Source organism: Prionailurus viverrinus, chromosome A2 (assembly GCF_022837055.1).
Source record: "Prionailurus viverrinus isolate Anna chromosome A2, UM_Priviv_1.0, whole genome shotgun sequence".
Classification (NCBI taxonomy): Eukaryota; Metazoa; Chordata; class Mammalia; order Carnivora; family Felidae; genus Prionailurus; species Prionailurus viverrinus.
The window spans coordinates 80,985,413-81,012,273 of NC_062562.1; the positions used below are offsets into that span (position 1 = coordinate 80,985,413).

General features: G+C 38.7%; 2 protein-coding genes across 2 annotated transcripts in view; both read left to right on the forward strand.

The window, feature by feature from the left end:
* RELN (reelin) overlaps nucleotides 1-26,861 on the forward strand; it is a 535,267-nt gene that overhangs the window by 78,619 nt on the left and 429,787 nt on the right. The gene's annotated exons all lie outside the window — the stretch shown is intronic.
* LOC125161024 (cytochrome c oxidase subunit 5B, mitochondrial-like) lies at nucleotides 10,262-10,762 on the forward strand. Its single transcript, XM_047850600.1, has one exon. The coding sequence runs from the start codon at nucleotides 10,280-10,282 to the stop codon at nucleotides 10,676-10,678; it is 399 nt and encodes a 132-aa protein (XP_047706556.1). The 5' UTR covers nucleotides 10,262-10,279; the 3' UTR covers nucleotides 10,679-10,762.

Here is a 26,861-nt window from a genome sequence, read left to right on the forward strand (position 1 = left end):
GTGCATGCTCTACTGACTGGGCCAGCTAGGTGCCCCTCCATAACCTGTTTTTATAAACAGCTCTTAAAATCCTGGATTAGGTGAAAAGTGTCGTGTTAAATTTGGCAAGTAAGCATTGTACAAAGATAGTAATGACTGTTGAAATGATTGAATTCTATGAGTATTCATGAAGGAGTGTGTTTTAATATTTAAAATACTTAGATGGAGTCTTGTCCTTGAGCCAGAGACCTGGCAGGTTACTTACATGAGGAGGCAGAAGGCTACATGAGCATTACTGATCCCAGAGGATTCTCAATTTGGAAATCCCTAGTTTACCCATTATACAATAAACGTGCCAAGCTGGAATTAAGTAGGCCCTTTTCAGCATCAAAAATGCAAATTTAATATATCCATTTATGTAAGACATGAAATCACTGATCTTACTCTGAAATTGGAAAATGGCACAAGACTGTCTACATTGATATGAAAAAGATAGAATTGTGTTATCAGAGGCAGCCATGTGTTCAGCGTTTTATCTTTTCTGGGGTATTTATTAAATAGATAATTTTTACCTACTTTTGATATATGAAAGGACACCTCCTCTGAGCCAAGTCTTAGCAGCAGCTCTGCCCAGGTGATTCATTGATTGATGTCGGAGCAGTGATGTGGATGCCCCATTGTCACCCTGCTGGCCTCATATGAGACTCACAGCCTCAGGGCTTAAAGGAAACTGGAAGTCACTTAATCATCATGTTAAATTATTTGACATTGAGAATTTGCCCTATTCTTAAAAGATCTCCAGATAAGCTTTTACAATGTGTGGGTAACTACTTCTATGTTCTGATCCTCTACAAAAAAATTCTTGGGTCTAAAAATTCTGCTCATTTGGCCCCATGATATGGGTACATAATATATATGTACATAAAATAAATGATACACTACCTGTTATGTTACAACAGGACTTACAAGTAAGGGTGTCAGATTTAACAAATAAAAATTTACAGGACATTTGGTTAAACTTGAGTTTTAGATAAGTAATTTTTGAGTAAAAGAATACAATATTTGGGATAAGGCATTCGGGGTTCCATCTTAGCCCAATTAAATCAAAACCTCTGGGGGCAGAGTATGGGCATTGATTGTTTTTAAAGGTCCCCGGGAGATTCTGATGTTCATCCAGGGCTGAGAACTGCTGGTACTGAGTGAGTCCAGGGTCTGGTAGCAGCAACAGAGTTCCAGGCCTTTCTTTAGACTCAGTGAGTCAGGTATTCTGGGCTTGGGACCCAGTGATCACTTTCTAAGAAGCACTCCCAGTGATTTTGATACACACTAAAGTTTGAGAACCATTGATCTTACATTAATTAAATGGGAGAGACAGACATTAATTAAATGACCATATAAATATGTAATAGCAAATCTTGCTAGGGGCAAGCTTGGAAAAGTGCTGAGTGCTGGGCAAGGGTATGCCAGAGAAACTAGATCCAGTCTGAAGTAAAATGGGATGTAGTTGGGAGAGGCTTTCCTGAGGAAGTCGTGTTAAGCTGAGATGTAAGCTTAACTTCCTCATCTGTGAAATGGGGTTGGTACGGCACCTGCTTCATATGATGTTGAGTAGCCCTGAAAATTGAGGTTATTTATGTGAAGCTCTTAGCACAGAGGAAACACTCAGTAAAACTAGGTGTTCCAAAATTATAAATCTTGGTAACTGAAGTGGCTGCTTTCTCCAGTCTAAGACGTGTATATACTTCTTTTCGGGGGCAAAAAAAAGCAGTTCTCAAGAGGAATTAATCTGGGGTTTGTAGATCCGGGTGATTTGAGAAGAGAGGACTTGGCTGAATGAAATAACTATCACTTGCCAAGGTAGACACATAAAATCCATGTGTCCTATTGCCTCTGATTTTAGTAAAGCAAACAAAAAACTAGCAATGCAATTGTTAGGAGTTATTTGAGGCACCTGGGCTTCAAGACATTTTATTTTATTCAATTTTATTTTATTTTATTTTTTTATTTATTTAAAGGGCAGGGGTAGATGGGGAGAGAGAACATGCGAGCAGGGAAGGGGTGCAGAGAGAGAGGGAGATAGAATCCCAAGCAGGCTGCACACTGTCAGTACAGAGTCCGATGCAGGGCTCGAACTCATGAACATTGAGATCATGACCTGAGCTGAAATCAAGAGTCAGACACTTAACGGACTGAGCCATCTAGGCGCCCCAAGACATTTTCTATGATGACTTTGAAAGCTGTAAAAACGCAGTTTCTCTTGAATTAGAATGTTTTTGATTAGATTAAATTATGCTTAGTCTTCCCATTACCATTAACCCAGTATCATTAGGTTAATGGTCTGAAGAGGCTTCTAGACACAAAGCCCATGGATGGTAGTTTAACTTCCATAACTAAAGCTCAGGTCTCCCATTAGTCAATTGGCATTTTTATAGGACATGATTTTTATACGGATGGATAGATAAGTTAGATCTTTTTTAAGTTTCTAGTAATATCAAAATAATTTTATCTGGATTTATATGACAATAGCAAGTTACCTTAAAAAGAAAATTTGATTATATAACTCCATATTGTTAAACAGAGTTAATCTTCATAAGCAATGTTTTGAATAGAGAGCAGGAGATAAAACGTCTGCTTAGGTAGATGGTCACTTTCAAAAGCAAAAGAACATTTTTTTTTTGGTATTTAAGTTTAACACATTCTTTACAATTTAAGAAAATGAAAAAGATTGAATTTGAGTAGAGTGCAGGTAAGAAAGGAGAGGAAACTCTTACAGAAGGTAAAATGTAAGAGTTGCTGCTTTTTGGTAGGTTAGTAGTTGCGGTAGGATCAGGCTGAAAAAAATGTGGCATTCTTTGATCTAGAACAAAAGAGTTATTGAATACATAATCTATCATTAGGCTCTGACTTGACTGATGGAATGTTAAGCAAACTTGATTTGTTTGGCAAATGCCCAACATAGTAGGATCCGTGTGTGGTATGTTTAAATAGCTGTATTGAACAAGACAAAGTAGAACATATAGTTGAATCTAAAAAGGTACTTCTGAAAGTTTTTTCCACTTATAGTTAATTTCAATTGTACTAATTACATGAAAGTTATAGCCGCTCTACTTTAAATATAAAATATGTGTGTGACTAGCCAAAATAAGGCTATAATTATTCTTAAGATACTGTTGTATAAATGTAATTCCACTAACATAACTACAGCCTTTTATGCAAAACCAGAATTCTTTAAAATGCATGCCTCACTGACCAAAAATAGACAAATGCCTAATAGCCAGAAATACATTAAAACAATAGCTATGCAAAAGATGACTGTATGCCAGCAATGCATGGTTTGAAATACCTCATTTTGCTTGTCAATATAAGAAAACATGCTGCCCTAGGGAAGAGTGATGTTTAATTATGGGTATCTCTTTGTGCATCCCAGAACAAAAATGCTTCCTCTTGTCTTTGGCATTGAATTCCAGCTCAATCATGTAAATCTTCAAGGCTCTTTGTGGCCGCTCAATGAAGGGCTATTTGAATATCCTTTCATACAAAATTATTCCTTTTCCAGAGGCTGAAATGCTTTTTACTCAATATTTAGTATTCTGGCTTTAAAGCGTTTCACTCAATTTTTGATATTCTGGCTCTAAAACCGGAGAACTGGGTTTGCAGGTCTGCTGGCCCCAGTTCAAATTGTTAGATGTTGCATAAATTCAACTTTTGTGCTACATCATTTTTCTCAGCTAATACGTGAGCCATTTTAACAGTTTTTCATGTAAACTGTTGTAATTTTCTATGTGTTTCTTTTTCTATAAGGAAATGAGCCATTCTAGATACAATTCTAGATATAATCACTGTTAAGTTACAAAATTCTTAAAATGGCAAGATTTGATGAAATCCAAGTTTGGGCAGAAAATATGGTGAACAGATCCATGATTTTTTCTTTTTGATTTTTGCTCTTAAGCATTCAATCTTGTCATGCTTTTAATAGAGATTAAGCAACTAACATAAAAATTTAATATTTTCAATATTATTTTTAAACATGGTATCAGAATTTTTTAACAATGATCTGACTTTTTCTAACTGTGATTTGACACTCTAACTTTAGATGAATAGGGATATATTTACAAAACAAATTATTTAAATGTTTTAAGAAAGATTGACAATTTTTGTAAACCTTATGTTGGTCACTAGTTAACAAAAATGGGTACTTTACCAGTAGATTTTGATTGTATGTTAATGTTTCATTGTCATGATGCATGTTTTTGTTACTACTTTGCTTTATTGTCATTAAAAATAAAAATATAGACTTTAAGCTAATTTTTGGTTATCTTTCACATTAAAACTAAGTAGAACCTTTTACAACTTTACTAATTGTCACCAGGACTCCTACATCCCTGGGCATCAGCTACAGTTCAGTCTTAGGTGTCCTGTCCTTGTGACTTTGAGACACACGCATGTTATGAATACTACATACACATATTTAGGTCTTGATATTTGTAAAGAAGGGACAACCACTAGCAACTTCATTACATAGGGTCCTGTCTAGTAATGCTATTTATTTGCTAGCCTAAATTAAGCTAAATTATTCCTCATTCTTCTTAAGTTTATTTTGCCTGTCTCTTTACGAAGAAATGCTTTTGTAACATGCTTGAGGAATTTTAAACATATGTAGGGATTTCAAAGGCATGACCTTTTATTAGACATGGTAAATTATCTATAATTAACAAGAAGACTTTAGGTTAATTAAACAAATTGCTCTAGTCAATGGTACCAGGAGCATAGCTGACAAGAGCTGAAGTTGTCATTAATTTTTCTTATTTACTGGGTATTAACCTAAGTTTGGTCTTAATTCATTAATTTGGTCTCAATTCCACTTGCATATGCCAGCATTACCTTCATTAAGAAATAGCATAATATAGGGGCACCTGGGTGGCTCAGACAGTTAAGTTTCAACTTCGGCTCAGGTCATGATCTCAGGGTTTGGGAATTGGAGCCCGGTGACAGGATCTCCGCTATCAGCACAGAGCCTGCTTCAGGTCCTCTGTCCCCGTCTCTCTCCCCTTCCTCCCCTCACCTCTTTCTCAAAAATAAACATTAAAAAAAAGAAATAGTATAATGTAGTTTGTATTTGACATATGACAACAATCAGGGATTATTTCCCAATAACTAAAAAGAATCACTTACTAGAATAGTGAACATGATGAATATAAAGCTGTTAAATTAGTCACTCGGCAAATTGCTAAAGTAAATGTTGAGGGGCATGAGATTTGGGCCATGTGGAGGAGTTAGTGGAGAAAGGCAGAAAGGTTAGTGGAGAAAGGCAGCTCAGTGCAGGGGTTCATCACATGACCTCCAGAGCTAGGCTGCTCAGGTTGTACGTCCCCCTGGCACGGCTTCTCGCTAACTTGGGCCACATTGTTTCTTTCCCTAAGCCTCCGTGTCTGCATTTGTAAAATGGTAACAAAAGTGTCTAGTTCACAAAATTGTTGGGTAGATGAAGTGAATTATCTATTCAAGTGCCTAGTATATGTGCTTAAAAATAGATATTATTTAAAACCTCAGAAAGAAGTGAGAATTCTTTCTTTAAAATAGCAAACAGAATGAGAAGATAATTCCAGTGGCGGAATATTTGGAAGAGAAAGGCTGACTTTAGTTTGGATGGCAAACAATGCACCCAGTTTCTTACCCATAGAATTTAAAGCTGACACGGATCTTTGGTAGAGCCTGGCTCAGCCCTTGCCCCAATGTTTAGGTAAGGAATCAAGGCTTAGGAAGGGCGAGTAGTGGCTATTACATGAGATGGTGTAAGTGTGACGCGTAAAACCAGTTGTTCTGACATCATATCCAGGTCTCAGATACTTTTTTTTTGAAATATAATTCACATACCATAAACGTTACCATTTTAAGGTATACATTTCAGTGATTTCCAATATGTTCACAAGGTTGAACAACCAACGCCACTATGTAGTTTTAGAATGTTTCATTACCTCTGGAAAAAACTCCATCCCTGTTTAGTGGTCACTCACTATTCCTTCCCCCACACTGTCCCTGACAACCATTAATCTGCTTTCTGTCTCTATGCATTTGCCTATTATTTCATGTAAATAGAATCATACAGTATGTGGTCTTTTGTTTCTGGCTTCTTTTACTCAGAATCGTGTTTTCAACATTCATCCATGTTGTAGCAGGTATCGGGGACTTCATTCCTTTTTATGGTTATGTAATATTCCATTGTATGGCTACACCGCATTTTGCTTGGTGGTTGGAATTTTGTCAGTTCCCCGATTCTTAAAAGGAGTTAGGGTGGTGCAAATGGGGATAGGAAAAGTTTAAGGAGGATGTGAAGCGATTATAACAACCAGTGTCCTTTGGTACTTAACAGCAGCTCTGACCTCTGAAGATCAGATTGTTTAGTCTGTTCTCTGGCTTAGACCTGAAAATGATTAAATCTAAGAATCAAGAGGAATTACTCCTCTGCCCTCCTTCCTGCCTTTCAAGGGAAATAGGCCAGTGTGGCATGATTTTGGCCCCACAAAGGGTTAAGCCACAAGTGAGATACACAAGCCAAGCTGAATCGATCGAATTTATCAGTACAGGAATTTGGAATCAAGGCTCATCAATCCCAGTCCAACTCTTCATGAGCTAGATCAAGGCATGTGTAAACGTTTGGGAACTCTGGGCACCCATCGTCCACAATGGCTCAGGGGAATATTGTGCAGGCAGAGGAGAAGGAGATACAGACAGAATGCTGCCTGATGTGCTGGAGCTTTCCAGGCTCTGATTTTAGGCTTTCTCCCCATCAGGCTCAGATATTCTTGGGTTTTAAGAAACACTAATAAAAATAGCTAACATTTATCAAACGTCTGCTATGTGCCAGGTGTGTTGCAGGTGTTAACTTTTTTGATCCTAACAAAAAGCCTACTAATTATTCTCATTTTGTAGATAAAGAACCTGAGGCACAGAGAAAGGTAGGTAACTTGCCCAAGGTCGTGCATAGGGAGTTGCAAAGCCATAAGTAAAACTCAGCTTTGGGGCACCTGGGTGGCTCAGTTGGTTGAGCGTCTGACTTCGGCTCAGGTCATGATCTCCTGGTGTACAGGTTCGAGCCCGGCATCAGGCTCTGTGCTGACAGCTCAGAGCCTGGGGCCTGCTTTGGATTCTGTGTCTCCCTCTCTCTCTCCCCCTCCTCTGCTCACACTCTGTCTCTCTTTCTCTCTAAAAATAAATAAATAAACATTGGAAAAAAAACCCAAAAAACAAAACTCAGCTTTATAGCCTGTTCTTAAGCTTCCCTTAAAGCCGAAGCCCACTTGAGCTGGTTTCTATTATAACCAAAAGAATCCTGAATAAAAGAAGGCCCTCTGTGTTGTAACCCTGCCTATAACAATCCCAACAATTCCTGCCATTTCTTTAGTCACATACATTCTCACTGCACACACACACACACACACACACACACACACACTACATGAATCATAACCCACACACAGTTCCAAAATCCCAGCTGCTTTAAACTTCATGCCTTTGTTTATAGTGCTTATAATTCCTTCTGGTTCTCTCTGCTAGGTGGACATCCTGCCATCTTTTAGGGCCTTTGTCCTGCCTTACCTCCCCTGTTTAGCCTTTGTGACCCTACTCCCTGACACTCACCTCCATGGAACTCTCTATTCTGCCCTCCGTACTTCAGTCTATTCCCTGAACTCCACCAGAATCTCTAATAATCTGTTGAATTTACTTGTTTAAAACCTTTATACCTCTTTGAGGATAAGAGATGGTCTGGTCATCTTCACTCTCCTGTCATATAACAAGTGCTCAATAAATATTTATTGAATGAATAACCCAGTATAAATTTTGAGGATTCATAGGGTATTTTACTACCAGAGCTGACATCAGTAAATGCATGTATGTGCACAAGTGTCCTGTATGAACAAGAGAGCGGATATTACTGTCTTAAACTTCGAGGATATTTCTGAATCTGTACACGTGCATATAAACCTACACTTCTATACATATATGTAAAACTATGCAAACATACATACATTTTATCATCATAGGTTCTGGGGACATTTATTATCCTGCCTACCATTTTGTCCGTTTTTTTCTCTGGAGGTGGCAGGCACTAATGCCTTTAGATAGGAGAGTGATTGATTAAGTGTCTTCTTTAGAATCAAGAGATGGAAGGAAGTTCAAGAGAGTGTCCCATCCACGCTCATGTCTTAGGGCAGGTCAATGTCCTAATGATACATGATAGTTAAGTTCTTATTTTCTCTCTTAGATCTTCCGTGAAGTGATGACTCTATAATTTCTTGGGAATGTATTCACTTGATTACATCAAGTGAGATGATTAAGGAAGGTTGTCTGGTATATGTGTGCAACCCTTGCTTCAACTTCAGTGCTTTTCTCATAGAATTTCTTCTGTAATTACAAAAGGTAAATGTATGTTAAAAAGCCATTAAGTAATTTGTTTTCTTTCCTTTAGGCTGAAAAAAAAAAAAAAACAACACTCCCTGTAAAGTTCATCCATGTCATAGCTCCTGAAGCAGCTTGTCAGTTTTTTCTGGACATTCCACAGATTCAACATTCAGGAACTTAGCCCTGATAAGATATGTGCCCTGAAACCCTTGTAGGTACTTTAAAGATGTATCCCTAAGGAAGAAGAGTTCTTCTAATTCCTTTCTCCTCCTTATTCCTGCTCAAATCCATGTGCTCAGAATCAAAGTAAAATGGTATGTCATAAATAAGACTGTCAGGAAAGTCACATTTTTAGAGCAGATTCTAATGAAAGTTGCCACTGTGCTATGGGAAGTTAGGGTTTTTGAGATTATTTTGTTATAATTTTGTCTGTCAGTGTTGAAAGATTGTGAAGAGACTTTTCTGTCTGGCAAATGGAACCTTATTAAAGAAGATACTTGCCCCCCAAACAGCACTGAACAAACAAGGACAGAGCAGTAGGTTTTTATGTGGGGTACTTTCTGACATGTCAAAGTTTTAAAAATAATTCTGGAAAATAGGTTTATGTAAATGAGGTCTTATCCCTTAGCAGATGAAGACAGAATCAGGAATATTTTGCTCTTTCTGTTTTAAATGATACTTTTAAAAACCACTTAGGAATCATGGGTCTTTACTGATAAGAGATACTGTTTTCTTTTTTTTTTTTTTTTTTTTTTTAATTTTATTTTTGGGACAGAGAGAGACAGAGCATGAACGGGGGAGGGGCAGAGAGAGAGGGAGACACAGAATCGGAAATAGGCTCCAGGCTCTGAGCCATCAGCCCAGAGCCCGACGCGGGGCTCGAACTCACGGACCGCGAGATCGTGACCTGGCTGAAGTCGGACGCTTAACCGACTGCGCCACCCAGGCGCCCCAAGAGATACTGTTTTCTAGAAGAGTGACACTTTCCGTAATATGCTACACTGTCCATTTTAACAGGAAAAAAGATGGAAGTATATGCTTAAGGGAATAAACTTGGAATTCTGACTCTGATCTAGCAGTTAATTTTGCTTGTAATGTGGTTACTCTTGAAGTTTTCCAGTCCTCCTTTTGGGTATCTAGATAATGATAAAAGAGTTTATGTCCCATGTTCACAGTAATTGATTTATAAATACTCTTGATTCTTTTTTGGCAGTTAAATCTAAGAACAACTTAAAATAATTTTATAATGTAATTTATTCCTAGAAATAATTCTGATAATAATCTTTGAAGTATTAAAAAAAAGTGGTGAAAGTAAATTCTTGGCATCGCCTAGAAAATAGCTGTGGATGCAGCCTATGAACTTGAAAATAGATGAGATGTAGGCGTCCAATAACGGCACTTCACCAAATGCTGGTTCTGTTTCCACTCTTGTCTTCTGTTCTGTAGTTTGTATTCAACCCTCTGATGCTGAGCTTTGCATGTCGCCTAATAGATGTGTAGGCTGCTCTCTGAGGCAAGCACACAACTAAATTACTGTTTTCAGGACTCTGAATGTCTGAATGGAAAGATATTTGCTGGTGTGGGAGTTGCCATTTTGGAAAACAGAATAGCAAAGTTGTTAATATTTTGGTAAAAGTTCAGACTGAGCTTTTCTCCTGCTTTTCCTTCCACATGTTTTCATACATCGGAACCATGTTGTTGCTATTATCTAGTTAATTATGTTATTTCTGGTTCTTCTTCAGAACAGTGCCTCTCCACATGAATTCTGGTAAATTGCAACTTAAAAGTAAAATAAATGGAGCTATCAGAGATCGTGTTCTGGGAAGACGTTTTGTTTATCCTTAACGGTTTTCTTTTTAAAATAATTAGTTATCGAGTGCTGCTGTTTGTAGCGGGCGTGATGGCTTCAAGGTTACTTCGTGGAGTTGGATCGCTGGCCGCGCAGGCCCTCAGGGTCCGTGGTCCCAATGGAGTCGCCGCAGTGCGCTCCATGGCATCTGGAGCATCTGGAGGCGGTGTTCCTACTGATGATGAGCAGGCAACTGGGCTGGAGAGGGAGGTCATGATGGCTGCTCGGAAGGGACTGGACCCATACAATATGCTAGCCCCAAAAGCAGCTTCAGGCACCAAGGAAGACCCTAATTTAGTGCCATCCATCACTGACAAGCGAATTGTGGGCTGCATCTGTGAAGAGGACAATAGTGCTGTCATCTGGTTCTGGCTGCACAAAGGCGAGGCCCAGCGATGCCCTAGCTGTGGAACCCATTACAAGCTGGTGCCCCATCACTTGGCCCACTGAGCCTTTGCACTAACTTACTCAAAATGTGCTATAAAGTTTCTTCTTTCCAATAAAGACTAGCCATTGCATTGGCTCCTTCTCCCATTAAAAAAAAAATTAGTTATTTGCATTATGAGAAGATTCTTTTTTAACTGCACTTTTAGTCTGTGTGATCCAATACCAGTGTTAACACTAATAACAAAAAATGGAGAGAAATCTGTTACTAATAAGGAAGAACCCAGGGTTTGGCCTTCTGTTTCTAGAGAATGGGACAAATGAGCAGCTCTAGAATAATTATGAGGTTGATGAAGTTTATCCTCCAGGTCCTTAGCCTGTCCCCTCCCTTTTCTCTCTTTCTTCTTGTTCCACTTTTAACAAGGGGATGATATCAGACACATCTTAGAATGAATTTTAAAATGTTGCACTGTTAGCACCTTTTCCCACACTGCTTCTCGCGATCATTAGTGTCTTATGGTACGTTAATAGGTCTTACATGGCAAAAGTGTATTGCAGTACAAAAAAGCTTGGAATATGCTGGTTAAACAAAATTACATAGTACTTCTTAGAATCTTCAATATACTTTTCTTTTGAGGGGTGCCTGGATGGTTCAGTTGGTTAAGTGTCTGACTTTGGCTCAGGTCATGATCTCATATTTCTTGAGTTTAAGCCGTATTGGGCTCTGTGCCGACAGCTCAGAGCCTGGAGCCTGCTTCAGATTCAGTGTCTCCCTCTCTCTCTGCCCCTCCACTGCTCATTCTCTCTCTCTCTCTCTCTCTCTCTCTCTCTCTCTCTCTCTCTTTTCTCTCTCTCCCTCTCCCCCCCCTCAAAAATAAATAAACATTAAAATTTTTTTTAAATATAAACTTTTCTTTTGAGATTGAGTTCACATAATATAAAACTTACCATTTCAAAGTGGACAGCCCAGTGATTCTGCAAACATCACCACCAACTAATTTGAAGACATTTCCATCACCCCAGAAAGAACCCTATACCTATTAAATTCGATCAGTTCTAAACCCTTTCTTCCCATCCCGTAGCAGCCACTAACCTACTTTCTGTCTCTGTGTATTTGCCTATTCTGGACATTTTATATAAATGAAATGATATAGTATGTGACCTTTAGGACTGACTTCTTTTACTTGACATGTTTTCAAGGTTCATCCTTACTGAAGCATAGTGAAGAATGCAGTAATTGATTCTTATTTATGGCTGGATAACTGTCCATTGTTTGAATATTCCATATTTTATTTATCCATTCATCTGTTGATAGATATTTGGATTGTTTCCATTTTGGCTATTACGAATGACACTCCCATGAACATTTGTGTAGAAGTTTCTTGTGTGCACATACATTTTATGTATTTATTCATTTATTTATTTATTTATTTATAGAGCATGAGCAAGGGAGGGCAGAGAGAGAGAGAGAGAGAGAGAGAGAGAGAATCCCAAGCAGGCTCGGCCACTGAACCAATTGAGCCACCCAGGTGCCCCGTGAGTGGGTGTTTTAAATTCTCTTGTGTGTAGACCTAGGAATGGAATTACTGGGTCATGTGGTAATTTATGTTTAATTTTTGAGGCACTGCCAAACTGTTTTCCATTTTATAGTCCCAGCAGAAGTACACGGATTCCCAATTTATCTATATCCTTGACAACACTTGTTATTTCTTCTATATTTTTAGATTAATAGTGAAGTGATAGAAGAATAGTCCATCCTGACTAAATTGATTTTTTAAACATTTTAATATGTTTATTTAGAGAGACAGAGAGCAGGAAAGGGGCAGAGAGGAGAGAGAAAATCCCAAGCAGGCTTTGAACTGTCAGCACAGAGCCCAACACAGGGCTCGATCTCATGACTGTGAGTTCATGGCCTGATCTGATATCAAGAGTTGGACACTTAACTGACTAAACCAAGTAGGTGCCCCTTACTAAATTGATTTTTTGAATCCCTGGACTGTAAGAAAGATTTAAACTTAGAACATCTAAAGGTTTCCTCTCTGTTTTCTAATTTTCTGACAGCTCAGAACGATTTGTTTAATAAAAAATGCTATTTAAAAAAAAAGATGAAAAACATTTTGCCTGAGGTATAAAGAGGCTTTTGGCCTTATACAGCCAAAAAAAAAATCAATCAATACCCTAATATCCTAACAGAAAATTAGCAAAAACTCAAACCATTTGTAAAAGAAGAGAGACAAATGTCCAGTAAATATGAAGAAAATATTCAACTCACTGCTAATAAAAATGCATAATTAAAACAATTATGAAGCTTTAAATTTTTTGCAATTAAAATTTTTTTTAATCTGGCAAAGATGTTTAAAATCATGTTTACTTAATTCTGGTACCAGTGCTGGAGAATAGGTATTTATTGTTGATGTGAGTATATATTGGTTATCTAGAAAATAATTCGGCAGTATGTAAACAAAGCAATTAAAATTTTCACATATTTTGACACAGTTCTTTTACTTTGGGGAATCTATCATAAAGAAAAAACAGAAATACAGACAAAGGTTGATGCATGTGACTGTTTACCAGGGTACTATTTATGTTAGGAAAAATTTGAAAATAATCTAAATGTCAATAAAAGATAATGGTAAAATAAACTAGAGTATTAGTAGGAAGGAATAATATGTTGACACTGCATTATTTACAATAGTCAATATATAGTAGCAACCCAAGTATTCCTCAATTGATGAATAAAGAAGATGGCATACACACACACACACACACACACACACACACACACACACACAAACACACACACACAACTATTATGTAGCTCTAAAAAAGGATGAGGTGTTTTTTTTTGCCATTTGTGACAACATGGACGAACTTAGAGGGTATTATGCTAAATGAAATAAGTCAGACTGAGAAACAAATACCATATGTTTTCACTCATATGTGGAATCTAAAAACAAAAAAGAAGAATAAAAAGCAGAATCAGACTTAAAATTACAGAGAACAAATGGTTTCCAGAAGGAACGGGAATGGGCAAATGGGCAACACTTGGGTGAAGGGTTGTGGGAGATACAGGCTTCCAGTTAGGGGATGAATAAGTCACAGGAATAAAAGGCACAGCACAAGGAATATAGTCAGTGATATTGTAACAGCACTGTATGGTGACAGATGGTAGCTACACTGGTTAGCACAACATAATGCATAGAGAAGATGAATAACTATTTTGTACTCTGAAACTAATGTTATGTTGTGCATCAACTACATCCAAATCAAGAACTTTTTAAAAAATAATATGCTACCATTAAAGTGATATTTTAAAATAATAATGGCATGAGAAAATGGTTACAGTACAATTGAGATAACCATATGTATACACACACGCACACAAACTACACACACATACACACATACTGACACATAGTTTATAAATTTTGTTCCCCAATACACACCCACATTCACCTACTAAAGAAACTATAGAAACCCTCTTATTTGACATGATCAGTATTTGTATTGAGTCAGCTGAAAGAAATTGGTTAGACATGTTTATTGTTTAGTTTCTATGAATGATTAAACAACATAGTGTTTAAAAAGGCAATCCATCCTATGGTAGAATCTGGGCTAGGGAGAGGGTGACTCGGAGTACTTGTATAGGTTTTGATAGTAAGTAGGATGGTTGGGCAATAAATTTGCTAGTTTTCATTGGAATTCCACTACTCCTTCCCCCCACATAAACCTCATTTCCAGTTTTAGTGTCTTTAAAATGGATCAAGAACATAAACAGACTTGCAAAGAATTCTTAATGCAGCATTCTAGATATTTGTGGGGTTTTTTCAACCTTTTACAGGTACCTTTTTAACCATATTTTGAGAAAACACCTGTGTAGGTTCTTTTTATCAAGTCTGTCCAAAGCATCCAAGTTAGTATATATACAACAAATGGCTTAGAAGTGCTCATTTTTTATCATAGCTTATAGAGCGCTTAATGACATTATATTAAGATAATAGCAGGTTCAAATGGAATAAACAGATTTCAGGGCACACCCTAGATAAATAAATGCACATACAGGAACACACTAGGTAAGCACATTTGTGGAAGTACAAAAATCAGGCACAAAAGTAGTGGTACCTACTCCTCCATGTACAAGGCTGATGTAAACAAATGAGCTAGTGAAAGAAATGCTATCATAGTTATATTTACATGATTTTATATTATGTGTAGGTATTCATCTAATGAACTGATGTTATTTTATTGTATTTTTTTAATGTTTCTTTTTTGAGAGAGAGAGAGAGGCAGAGCATGAGCTGGGAGGGGCAGAGAGAGAAGGGGACACAGAATCTATTGCAGGCTCCAGGCTCTGAGCTGTCAGCACAGAGCCCGATGTGGGGCTTGAACCCATGAACCTGAGCCGAAGTTGGATGCTTAACTGACTAAGCCACCCAGGCGCCCTTGAACTGCTATATAATGTAGTAGGGATTTGACAGAAATATCTCAATCTATTTTTTTAACACTCCATTGTGAATAATTTGAAGCGCACATCAAACTTGAAAGAATTTTACAGTGAGCACCCATGAGCTCGGTAAAATTTGGATACACTGCAATGCACAATCCTTAGGGGTATATGAGGTTAGATTTGATAAATACACAAACCTGTGTTAACTCAAACCCTTATCAAAATATATAAAATCACTGGGGCACCTAGATGGCTCAGCTGGTTAAGCATCCAACTCCTGGTTTTGGCTCAGGTCATGATCTCACAGTTTTATGAATTCAAGTCCCTCATCTGGCTCCGTACTGACAGTGAGGAGCCTGCTTGGGATTCTCTGCCTCCTTCTCTCTCTGCCCCTCCCCTACTTACACTGTGTCTGTCTCTCTCAGCAAAAAAAATTAAAAAAAAATTATAGAACATCACCTCATGTCTCTCCTCCATCAACTCTCGGTTTCATTTGCCAAAGGCAACCAATTTTTATTTCATTCCACCATAGATTAGTGTGCCTGTTGTGGAACTTTGTATAAATGCAGTCATGGAATATGTACCCTTTTGTATAAAGCTTCTTTCACTTAGCATAATATATTTTTTTAAATTTTATTTGAGAGAGAGAGAGCGAGCGAGCAAGAGCAGGGGAGAAGGGCAGAGGGGCAGGACGAAAATCCCAATCAGGCTCCATGCTCCCCATGGAGCCTGACACAGGGCTCGATCCCATGATCCTGGGATCATGACCTGAGCTGAAATCAACAGTCAGCTGCTTAACTGACTGAGCCAACCAGGCGCCCCCACTCAGCATAATATTTTTCCGTGTTGTGTGTGTCAGTAATTTGTTATTGCCGAGTAGTATTCCTTTGTAGCATTCCTGTTGACCTGGGTTGTTCTTGTTTTCAGTTACTGTGCATATTGCTGCTATATGTACATAGTTGTACAAGTCTTTTTGTGAATATATGTTTTCATTTTTGTTGGGTAAATACTTAACAGTGAAATTGTTGGGTCTTGTTGTATGAGAAGCTGCCAGACCTTTTCCCAGAATGGTTGTACTTTTTGTGCCGTCACCAACATACTGTTAGCGTTGCAGTTGCTCTGCATCTTTATCCACTTTTGGTGTTGTCTGTGTTTTTATTTTAGACATTTTGGCGAGTATGTGGTAGTATCTCAGTGTGGTTTAAATTTGCCTTCCCCAACTGACTGATGTTGAGCACCTTTTCATGTGCTTATTGTCAAGTATCTGTTCGAATCTTATGCCCACTTTAAAAAGTTGAGTTGTGGGGCGGGTGGGTTAAGTGTCTGCTCAGGTCATGATCTTGCAGTTCTCGAGTTCGAGCCCCGCATCGGGCTCTGTGCTGACAGCTCAAGCCTGGAGCCTGCTTCGGATTCTGTCTCCCTCTCTCTCTGCCCCTACCCCTTCACACACACACTCTCTCTGTCTCTCTCTCAAAAATAAATAAACATGAAAAGTTGAGTTGCCTTCTTATTATTAAATTACAAGGGTTTTAATATATCCTGGATGCTAGTCCATTATCTGATATATGTTTTGTGAGTAAATTGTCCCACCTGTGACCTGCCTATTCTTTTCCTCAGTTGTATCGTACGATGTGTAGAAGTTTTAAATTTTGATGAACTTCAGCTTTTCATTTTTTTCTTTCATGGTTATTGCTTTCTGTGTCCTAAGGAAGTCATTGCCTGTCCTAATGCAAATCTAACTTTTTAATGTGCTCCAGGTGATGGAGGCTACAAAGTAGCTATTTTTCTTTTCTTTTTTTTAAGTAGCGGTTTTTCAATCTTCATAATCTTTGGGTGAGTACAAAGCAGATATTAGAGTTCATATACAACATTGCTCAAAGCTTCTCATCAACCACTTCCTGCTTGTTTTAAAAAAGTCGGGGCATTTTCCATTAATGTGGCATCATTTTTACACTTAAAAGTTTTTCATCCCATGTGTGCAAGCGTCTGATTTGAATGTGCCACTTTATAAGCGAGTGAAATTGCTTCAGACTCCCGGATTACGCTGTGATAAGCCAAATGGGCTTCACTCCCTTCACACCAGAGACACATGCCAGAAACCAAACAGATGGTAAACTAGGCAGAAATGACCCTCGGCATTCTCATTAGAGTAGTTGGGGAAATTTTAATGGGCCCCCATTTGCCTTGTGCTGTATCTAATACCCTTTGAACTGCCACTTTTTTTTTCTTGTTACAAGTCAACAACCACCATGTATATTTTAATAGGGATTATCAAACACAATTTGCCCAGAAGATGTACAGCCCTCTAATGCTAATTAGTCAAGTTTAAATAATCACTGAATTCTGGGATAATTGGAAAGAAACACTGTTTTTCTTGCCAGTGCATAATTACTAATTAACAGGAAGATAAAATATTGGTGTGGCAGTCTTATCTAGAAGAATCTGTTAAGAGTTAATTAACTGATGCATTGATGCCAAGTCAGTGTTGGTCAAGAAAGTTTGCAGACAAAGTTCTCTCGTAAATTAAACAAACAAACAAACAAACAAACAAACACATCTTGTAAAGATTACGTCGCTGAGCCAGAGAAGAGCATGGGTAGAGTAAAGACTGTGTGACCTTTAGCCAGTGTTCTAGTGCTGAAGGTGGACAGTCATTCCATTAAAGAGTGTTTCTTTGGTGCTAAATATTAGAAACACCAACTGCTGGTTTCTACTCTGCTGTTAACACATAAGATTGGAGGCTTTGTTAATTTGCTTTTCTCTTGATCCTAATAATTGCATGGGCTTTCTCAACCTTAAAATATCCTCATGAAATTGGACCATAGCCGCCTCTGTGTTTTTCTGCTTATTAGAGTTAGGACTTGAGTGTGTGAAATGGGTAGCTTGCTGGAGATTCACAAAGAAGAAAATAAAAGCTTGACTGCCAATTTCTTTGTTTTTGTCAGTGCAGGAGTTACCATTTTGCTATTCTTCACAAGTATTTGAAAACACATCCATTAAACTATTTCTTAAAGTTAACATTTTTAATTAAAGAATAGCATGCTTTTAAAACTGTTTTTAATTTTTTCATTTAGATTAATGAATGAGTAGATAGTGCCAAGCATTTAATACACATTGCCTGAAGATTTAAGTGCTTTAAAATTCCATTTGTGGGGTGCCTGGGTGGCTTAGTCAGTTAAGTATTGGACTCTTGATTTTGGCTCAGGTCATGATCTCAAGGTTCATGGGTTTGAGCCCTGCGTTAGACCCTGAATTGACAGTGCAGGGCCTGCTTGGGATTCTCTCTCTTTCCTCTCTCTGCCCCTCCACTACTAGCTTGTGCTGTCTCTCTTTTTCTCTCTCAAAAATAAAATTGGGGCACCCAGGTCGCTCAGCCGGTTGAGCATCCGACTTCGGCTCAGGTCATGATCCCACCGCTCGTGGGTTCGAGCCCCACATCAGGCTATGACCTGACAGCTTGGAGCCTGGAGCCTGCTTCAGATTCTGTGTCTCCCTCTCTCTCTGCCTCTCCCCTGCTTGTGCTCTGTCTCTTTCTCAAAAATAAATAAACATTAAATTAAAAAAATAAACAAACATAAAAAAGGAACAATACAGTATTAAAAAATAAATAAATAAACAAAATTTCATTTGTTTGGGGAGTCTTAATCACTGGGCAAAAGCTAAAAACTCAGTTTTTCCTTTATGAATGCATACTTTTTATTAAAACTTTTTTTTGTTTTTTTGCAAAATCTTCATTGCAGTGAAGAGTATGCTGTAGGTAAAGAAAAAAGTCATGTAGAATGTAGAAGTTCTCTGAATAATAAAATGTTGAATTGTTCAAAAGATAGGAAGATGATAGAACACTTGGTAAAACTATGGTTTTATAGATTATGGAGGAAATGAAGAATATGTTTGCTAATTTCTTTTGAAATAAATGAAAATGAGTAAAGAAAACTTTGTAGCAGGAACATTTTGATCCTGGTACACACACTTAACACTTAACACACTTAAGGTTCTGGAAGTGGTTATCACAAATAGGAATTTTAATTTCATAATATTCCCTTATATTCAGAACTCAGCCATACTTTAGTCTTCAAAGGCCATCTTCAAAGAATGAAGGAAGGAGGATCAGTGCAGTGTTAGTTGTTTTATTCCATTTTACTAGTCTGCTTAAAATAAGTCTGATGATGAGGAGTCACTTAATTTACTTATCAATTGTACAGATTTATATATATATATATGTATATATATGTATATATATACATATATATACATATATATATTTAAGTTTATTTATTTTCAAAGCGAGAGAGAGAGGCAGAGAGAAAGGGAGAGAAGAAGAGAGAGAATCCCAAGCAGGCTCTAAGCTGTCAGCGCAGAGTCTGATGTGGGCCTTGATCCCACAAACTGTGAGACCATGACCTGAGCCAAAGCCAAGAGTTGGCCACTTAACTGACTGAGCCACCCATTCACCCTGATTGCAGGTATATTCTGAGCTGTGTTACTTCCTGTGGACATGATAGGAATTTCCCAAAGCGATCTTAGTTTCAGAGTGATAGTATGAGTCTGTACTGGAAAAGGAACTATTAGGCTGGCAAGACCTAGTGATTTTAGTATTAAATGACATCCTAATTTATATGCTAGGGCGTGAAAAAAAAGGAAAATGAATCATAATCTTGAAGGGCTGCAAAGACTTGTTGAACTGAAGTCATTTTTTAAAAAAAAGAATACATGCTTGAACCTAAAAAGTTTTTAAGTGGTTTGGTACCAGAAATTTTAAAAAATCAATGAACCTAAAAAGTTTTTAAGTGGTTTGGTACCAGAAATTTTAAAAAATCAAATCTTAAGTTACCTTGTATATAATAGAAGCACTTAGTAACACATTTTTTATTTGGGAAAAAGGGAAGTCTCGTAGATGGATATGTTGACATTCCCCTGGAGTTTCTGCACAAGACCCATTCCTGGGGAAGAGACAGGTGCTGGGGCAGTGAGGGAGGACAAGGGAGGGAGAGAGGGATGCTTAGCTGGTGGACTAATGACACGAGGCTGGTGAGAGACATGATGACTTTTATGGGTACTCCTTACTTTTCCTTTTATTTTCTTCTCTTTCCCCCATTTCTGCCCTGTCCCACTTCTTTTTACTTTTAGATCTTCCTTCTTAAATTCCTCTTTTAAGTCCTTCTTTGGTGCTTTTACTTATTTTCTCTCTGTCTCTGTCTCTAGTGGTTGCTCATTTCCTTTTTCTCTTTTTAAACATGTTAAGTTGAGGTAGAGTTGACATATAGCATATTAGGCTCAGGTGTGCAACATATAATGTTTCATATTTGCATATATTGCAAAATAATCTCCACAAAACGTCTAGCAAACCTTCACCATCATACTTAGTTATAACATTTTTTTCTTGTGATGAGGACTTGAAGATTGATTCTCTTAGCAACTTTCAACTGTTCAGTATGTTGTTATTAACTATAGTCACCATGCTGTGCCTTACATCCCCATGACATATTTATTGTATAACTGGCAGTTTGTATCTTTTGACTCCCTTCACCCATTTTTTCCAATTCCTCAACCTCTTCTCCTCTGGCAACCACCAGTCTATTCTCTGTAGCTACATTTCGTTAGATTTTTTTGGGGGGGGTTCCATGTATATCATACAGTATTTTTCGTTCTCTGTCTGACTTATTTCACAGCATAATGTCCTCAAGGTCCATCCATATTATTGAAAATGGCAGATTTTATTCTTTTTTGTGGCTGAATAATATTCCTTTGTGTGTGTTGTGTGTGTGTGTGTGTGTGTGTGTGTGTGTGTGTGTGTGTGTTACATTTCTTTATCCATCATTCATTCATTGATGGACACTTCGGCTATTTACATGTCTTGGTTATTATAAATAATGATGCAGTGAACATGAGGGTGCATGTATCTTTTCAGATTGGTGTTTTTGTTTTCTTCGGATAAATACCCAGAAGCAGAATTGCTGGATCACATAGTCATTCTATTTTTAATTTTTTGAGGAAACTTTATACTGTTTTCCATGGTAGCGACATCAGTTTACATTCCTACCAACAATGTTCAAGGATTCTCTTTTCTCCAAATCCTTGCCAACATGTGTTATTTCCTGTCTTTTTGGTACTGGCCCTTCTGATGGGTGTGAGGTGATATCTCATTGCAGTGTTGATTTGCATTTCCCAGATGATTATTGATGCTGGGCATCTTTTCGTATACCTGTTGACCATCTATGTGTCTCCCTTGGAAAAATGTCTGTTTGGGTCCTAAAATCAGAGTTTGTTGTTGTTGCTGCTATTGTTATTGAGTTGTATGAATTCTTTTTGATTTGGGGTATTAACCCCTTATCAGATACATGATACTTTCTCCCATTCAGGAGATTGCCTTTCATTTTGTTGATAGTTCCCGTTTAGTGCTTTTACTTATTGTCTCTCCTGCTTCTGGGTGGTTGCTTATTTCTTTCAGTTCTCTATTCCTTTCCATCCTTCCTTTAATCTTATATTTCTCTTCTCCATTGTCCCTACTCCCGCTTTTCCTCATGTCTCTGCGTTGTGCCTTCTCGTTGGCTTAAGTGTGCGTTCTAATCATATCCCCTCACCCCATCACTCATTATGTAAGCGACATTTGCTCCTTAGATTATCCAAAGTGATAGTATTTAGGTTTCCTGGCATATTTTACATAATCCAGGAGCCTATGTTTGCAGCACTTCAGGAACAGAACAGACCTATGAAGACACATCAAGAAGTATGCAGAGAAGTGGCAGCCCTAGGTGAAAGACTGAAAGCGTGAGGCATTGTCAGGTGATTGGTCATAATGTGGGAAAAAAAAAGCACACTTTAAAATTATATTTTAAAGTAACAAGTTCATAATTTTTCTTTAACATTTTTAAGGGGCACCTGGGTGGCTCAGTTGGTTACGCATCTGACTCTTGGTTTCAGCTCAGGTCATGATCTCACGGTTTGTGAATTCGAGCCCTGCGTTGGGCTCTGTGCTGACAGTGCAGAGCCTGCTTAGGATTCTCTCTCTTCTGCTCTCTTTGCCCCTCTCCTGATTGCTCTCTCTCTCTCTCTCTCTCTCAAAATAAATAAATAAACTTAGACGTGAAAAAAAATAAAATATTTGAAATATGAAAAGAGTCCTGAGGTACAAAGTATCATAAATGTATTAGTCCTCCATAATTCTTGCAGGACTAATTGGCAGCAATCATAGAGGAAAAACCACCTAACATAAAACATACACTGTCAATGATTGTTTTAATGTCTCTGCTTTCACACTTTAAATTTCCTAATGAATTGCTAGGTGCTACCATATAAACCTGCCAACTTTCAGTAACTTGAAACTATAGAATTTGTTTCCTCATGTGTGTATCAGCTTATTGTGAGTATTTCTGGTTGGCACAGAAGCTCTGCTATTCCCACAAGCCTTCTTAGGTGACCTTGGGCATCAATTTAGAGCTGATTGAAGGGAGAAAGCAGAGTAAAGAAGGCACAACTACTTCTTAATAGTCTTGGCCTGGAAATGATATATCACTTCCACTCACATTCTCTGAGTGAAAACTCCACATAGATACATTGGGGTGGGGCAGGGCATGCTGGAAATATAATTCTAGATGGGACAGCTGCCTACCAGCAATGATTCTGTTCTGTGTCCAGGGGAGCATGACTTTTAGTGGACAGTGAGCTGCCTCTGATACATTATTCCTCTCACCTTTGCCCCGCAACACACTATATTCTTCCCTTCTCTTGATTATTCTATTCTCCTGGGCTGAAGCAAGGGAATCTAAGATGTTGGCAAGAGAGTGTCTGGGGTGCAGATGATGTGAGGCACAATGGATCTGACTGGTTGGGAAAGGAATGGAGGCCTGGATGGCTCTAGAAGTGGGGATTGACAAGAGAAGTAAAGGAATCGGAGGGCTCAATGAGGTTGTAAAGGCAGTAGATATTTGTAGAATAAATGAATAATGAATAAACAGTGAGGTGGGGCTGTGGTAGTAAGAACCGGAAGAATAGGGGTATTTGGTCAGTGTTGGGATATGGGGAGCTAATACTTCACAAGTGGAACAATTCTAGGAAAAGGTTTAGGGTGTCACTTGAAGTATTGCTGAAGTGGAGTGGAGGATAAGATATTTGGTGTTGAGTTTCTCAAAGAGCTGGAAGGAGAGGCTATAAGAGAGCAGCCATCTATGTAGGCATTGAGCGCACTCACAATTATGGCATGGGTTGTACTGAAGGGAAGACCACCAACCTGATACAAAGTCATTGGCCATTGAGATAAGCCTCCTGCCTCAGTGATATTAATCACCTTCTGTAGCACAATGAGATGAGACTCACGATCCTAATCAGCACATTTGTGTGATATGCTACAATTTATAAACCAGTGTCATGCATGTAATCCCACTATTACAAACCTTAAAGTGTCTAAATTGAACGCAGTGTTGTTTTTAAGATGGAAGAACATTCTTTATTCTATTTTAGGGTAGCCAAGGAAGACTTTTTAGATACAAATGAAGGAACACCCAGTTAGATCAGTTGTTAATTTCTCCTCAGACAAATGTAGATGTTGGTGGATTCTACTTTCACTGCCTACTACCCACCTTTTGATTCAGAGAGAGAATGGAACTCAGGGGTCATACCATTTCCTATAGTGCTTAAATATCCAGCGGGCTCGATGACTCAAATTCCAAGAGGGCCTTGGTCCCCCTTATAATTGGGTCTCACAGTGTAAATCAAAGACAGTCTTCTACAGTTTGGTAGACATATTGCACTTGAGCTGTAATGAGGTGAAATGAGACTCTTGCTTAATAAAAAAATGTCTGCATGCTGCCTGCTGTGCATCTAAGAAGATCCAAGACATAGGTACAGCTGCAATATATAAAAGGCATGGGGAGAGCAAACCAGAGGCCTGGTGACCAGTGGGGTGTAAAAACTATTGCCAAAGGTGTCACAGGAAGGACTGGAGTGAAGTCAAAGGCATATAAGAGGATTGAGGAGTGTGTTAACAAAAAGGTCATTGAGTTGAAAAAAAGAATTGAATTGGTGGTAACTAGTTGGTCAGACCTTAGAAGAAGTTCACACGAAACATGCCAGCTAAATCAGTGTTGGAAAGGTCACATTTTTAGCTGGCACTAACTCTTGTGTTGTGCTAGCCACTTGGAGGAGGGAGGCTGGGAAGATGTTTCTTGTTTCAAGCCGTTAGACAAGGATTTTAGAGTGTGTCTTGTTTTTCTGTAACAGGGAACTATTTGAATCTATCGAAAACTACTGAAGCCTTATCCTTTGACTGAGACTTTACCAATCTTTACGTCATTCCCATTTGTAGTTTTAGTGTCTCCGAATGCCTGTTTCCCTCTGTCTTTCTCTCTTAGTCTGTCTCTGCCATGTGGAAATAATAATGTAGCCCCTAGAAGGATATAGTGTCTCCTGGAGGAGTGTCTGGCTCCCTATGAGCCTGGTCCTGTCAATAGTGACTAAAGAGTGAGAAAAACGAGAAGTCTCACTAAAGAGTGAGAAAAACGAGAAGGCCTCCTTCGTGAGGCCTTTCCTCATGAAACCCTCTTTGACTCTCAGAAGAAAAAATTTTATGTGGCTTTTCACACTTTCCTTGAGTTGTGCACTTTAGCTCTTAAGTTATGCATTAATTCTTGGTAACATTCTCAGAAGAGAAATAAGGTGATGACCCTCAGTCCTCTGTTGTTAGTGCTCCCCATGGCTGGGATCAGCTGCCTTCCTCCCCCCAACATTTCTACATAGTTCAGGAGCCGCTGGCAAAGCTAACAACCTCCTGAAGGTGTGATAATCAGAAAAGCTAGAGCGTTTTACCTACAGGATATAGAGTATAGATCGTTTTCACCTTTGAAAGAAGTCTGGGGTCTTAGTACTTAGAATGGTTAAAAGATGGTGTAAACTGTCCCTCCGCTCCTGACATTATCACCCTGGATAAAGAAAAGCCTGTATAATTGGCAGTTTGGGCCTCTGCATTTTCTCTCCTGTCATAAATCAGGTCTGGGTGACAAGGCATCAGAACAAGGAGCTGAAACTCATGAGTTCTCGGCATGTTGAGGTCATGGCTTGCAGGGTCAGTGACCAGCAGGCCAAGTGGGAGTGTCAAGGCACTTCAGGATCTGGGAACCAGAAAGCCAGAGTGATAAGGGTGGGTCAGTTAGAGTCATCCAGAGACATGGGACAAGCGACTGGAAACCAGGGAACAGAGCTGCTGGGAACAACTGTGCATTTGTGGTTTACACAAAGCCTCCTGGCAAGTGGGGCTGAAATCTGATGTGCTTGCTGAGTCTTGTGCTTTGGTGCAGAACTGTGCCTTCCAAGAGAAAACACCCATGAGTTACCAAGCTGTGGGGCCATGGAGCTTCATCTGTCCAGAGGGAGTGTCTTTCTACTTTCTGCAGAGGCCAAAAATAGGCTAGCAATGGCTCTGCCAGAGTATCTTCTCATTACATTAGATCTCTAGAACTTATTTATTTTGCAGAGCTGAAACTTCGTGATCTCTGACCCAACACCTCACCATTTCCCCCTCCCCCAGCCATGGCAACTACCATTCTACTCTCTGCTTCCATGTGTTTGACTGTTCTAGAGTCCACAGGTAGGTGAGATCATGCAGTATTTGTCGTTCTGTGGCTGGCTCATTTCACTTCACGTAATGCCCTCCAGTCCAGCCATGCTGTCACAAATGACAGAGGTTTTCTTCTTTTTTTAAAAATGCTGAACGATAGTACATGGCATGAAAAAGTACTCAACATGACTAATCATCAGAGAAGTGCCAATCAGAACCATGATGAGATATCACCTCCCACTATTAATAATTTTTTTTAATCTTTATTTATTTTTGAGAGAGAGAGGTGGAGTGCAAACGGGGGAGGAACAGAGAGAGAGGGAGACTTAGAATATGAAGCAGCCTCCAGTCTGTCAGCACAGAACCTGACACGGCACTCAAACTCACAAACTGTGAGATCATGACCAGAGCCGAAGTTGGACACTTAACCAACTGAGCCATCCAGGCACCCCATCACCTCCTGCTATTTAGGGTGGCAATTATCAAAACAATAAAGAACAACAAGTATTGGTGAGGCTGTGGAGTTATGCACTGTTGGTGGGAATGTAAATTGGAGCAGCCACTATGGAAAACAGTACAGAAGTCCTTGAAAAAAATTAAAAATAGAGTTTACTATTTTATTCAGCAATCCCACTTCTGGGTGGGTATCCAAAGGCATTGGAGTTTGAATCTCATGAGGGTATCTGCATTCCCATCTTCATTGTAGCATTATTCACAATGGTGAAGTTATGGAAACAACCTAAATTTCCATCAGTGGATGAATGGATTTAAAAATGAGGCCATCTCTTTAGCATGATGTTAAATAAGTGGTTGTTAGGAAAGTTGTTAAATGAGTAGTTGGGATTTATGCACTGCCAAATATTGCCAATGTACTAACATCAAGGAAATGTAAACACAAAAGCCATTTCTGTTTCAGCTTTTGGGATCCTCTGTGGCTGTCAGAGGCCAATCTCAGAGGTCCTGGCCCAAGCCCCATAGGTGGGAGGAGGCATTGAGGATCCCAGGTGAGGTGGGGAGAGAGCAATAGCAGTTTCTCATGATTCTTCCCTAGGTATCGCTGTTCCTGCAGTCCATAAACACAGCGGATTCCAGGTTGCCAGGTTATATCTTTTTTTTTCTTAGATTAGCTAGTGGAGGAGAGCTCAGATCCATGTGTCAGTTTCGGGATTTTATTTAGGAGAAAAAAGATTTGTATGAGATTTTGGTACAGACCAGAGGGTGAACTTAGAACTCTCGGAAACTGTAGAGAACCT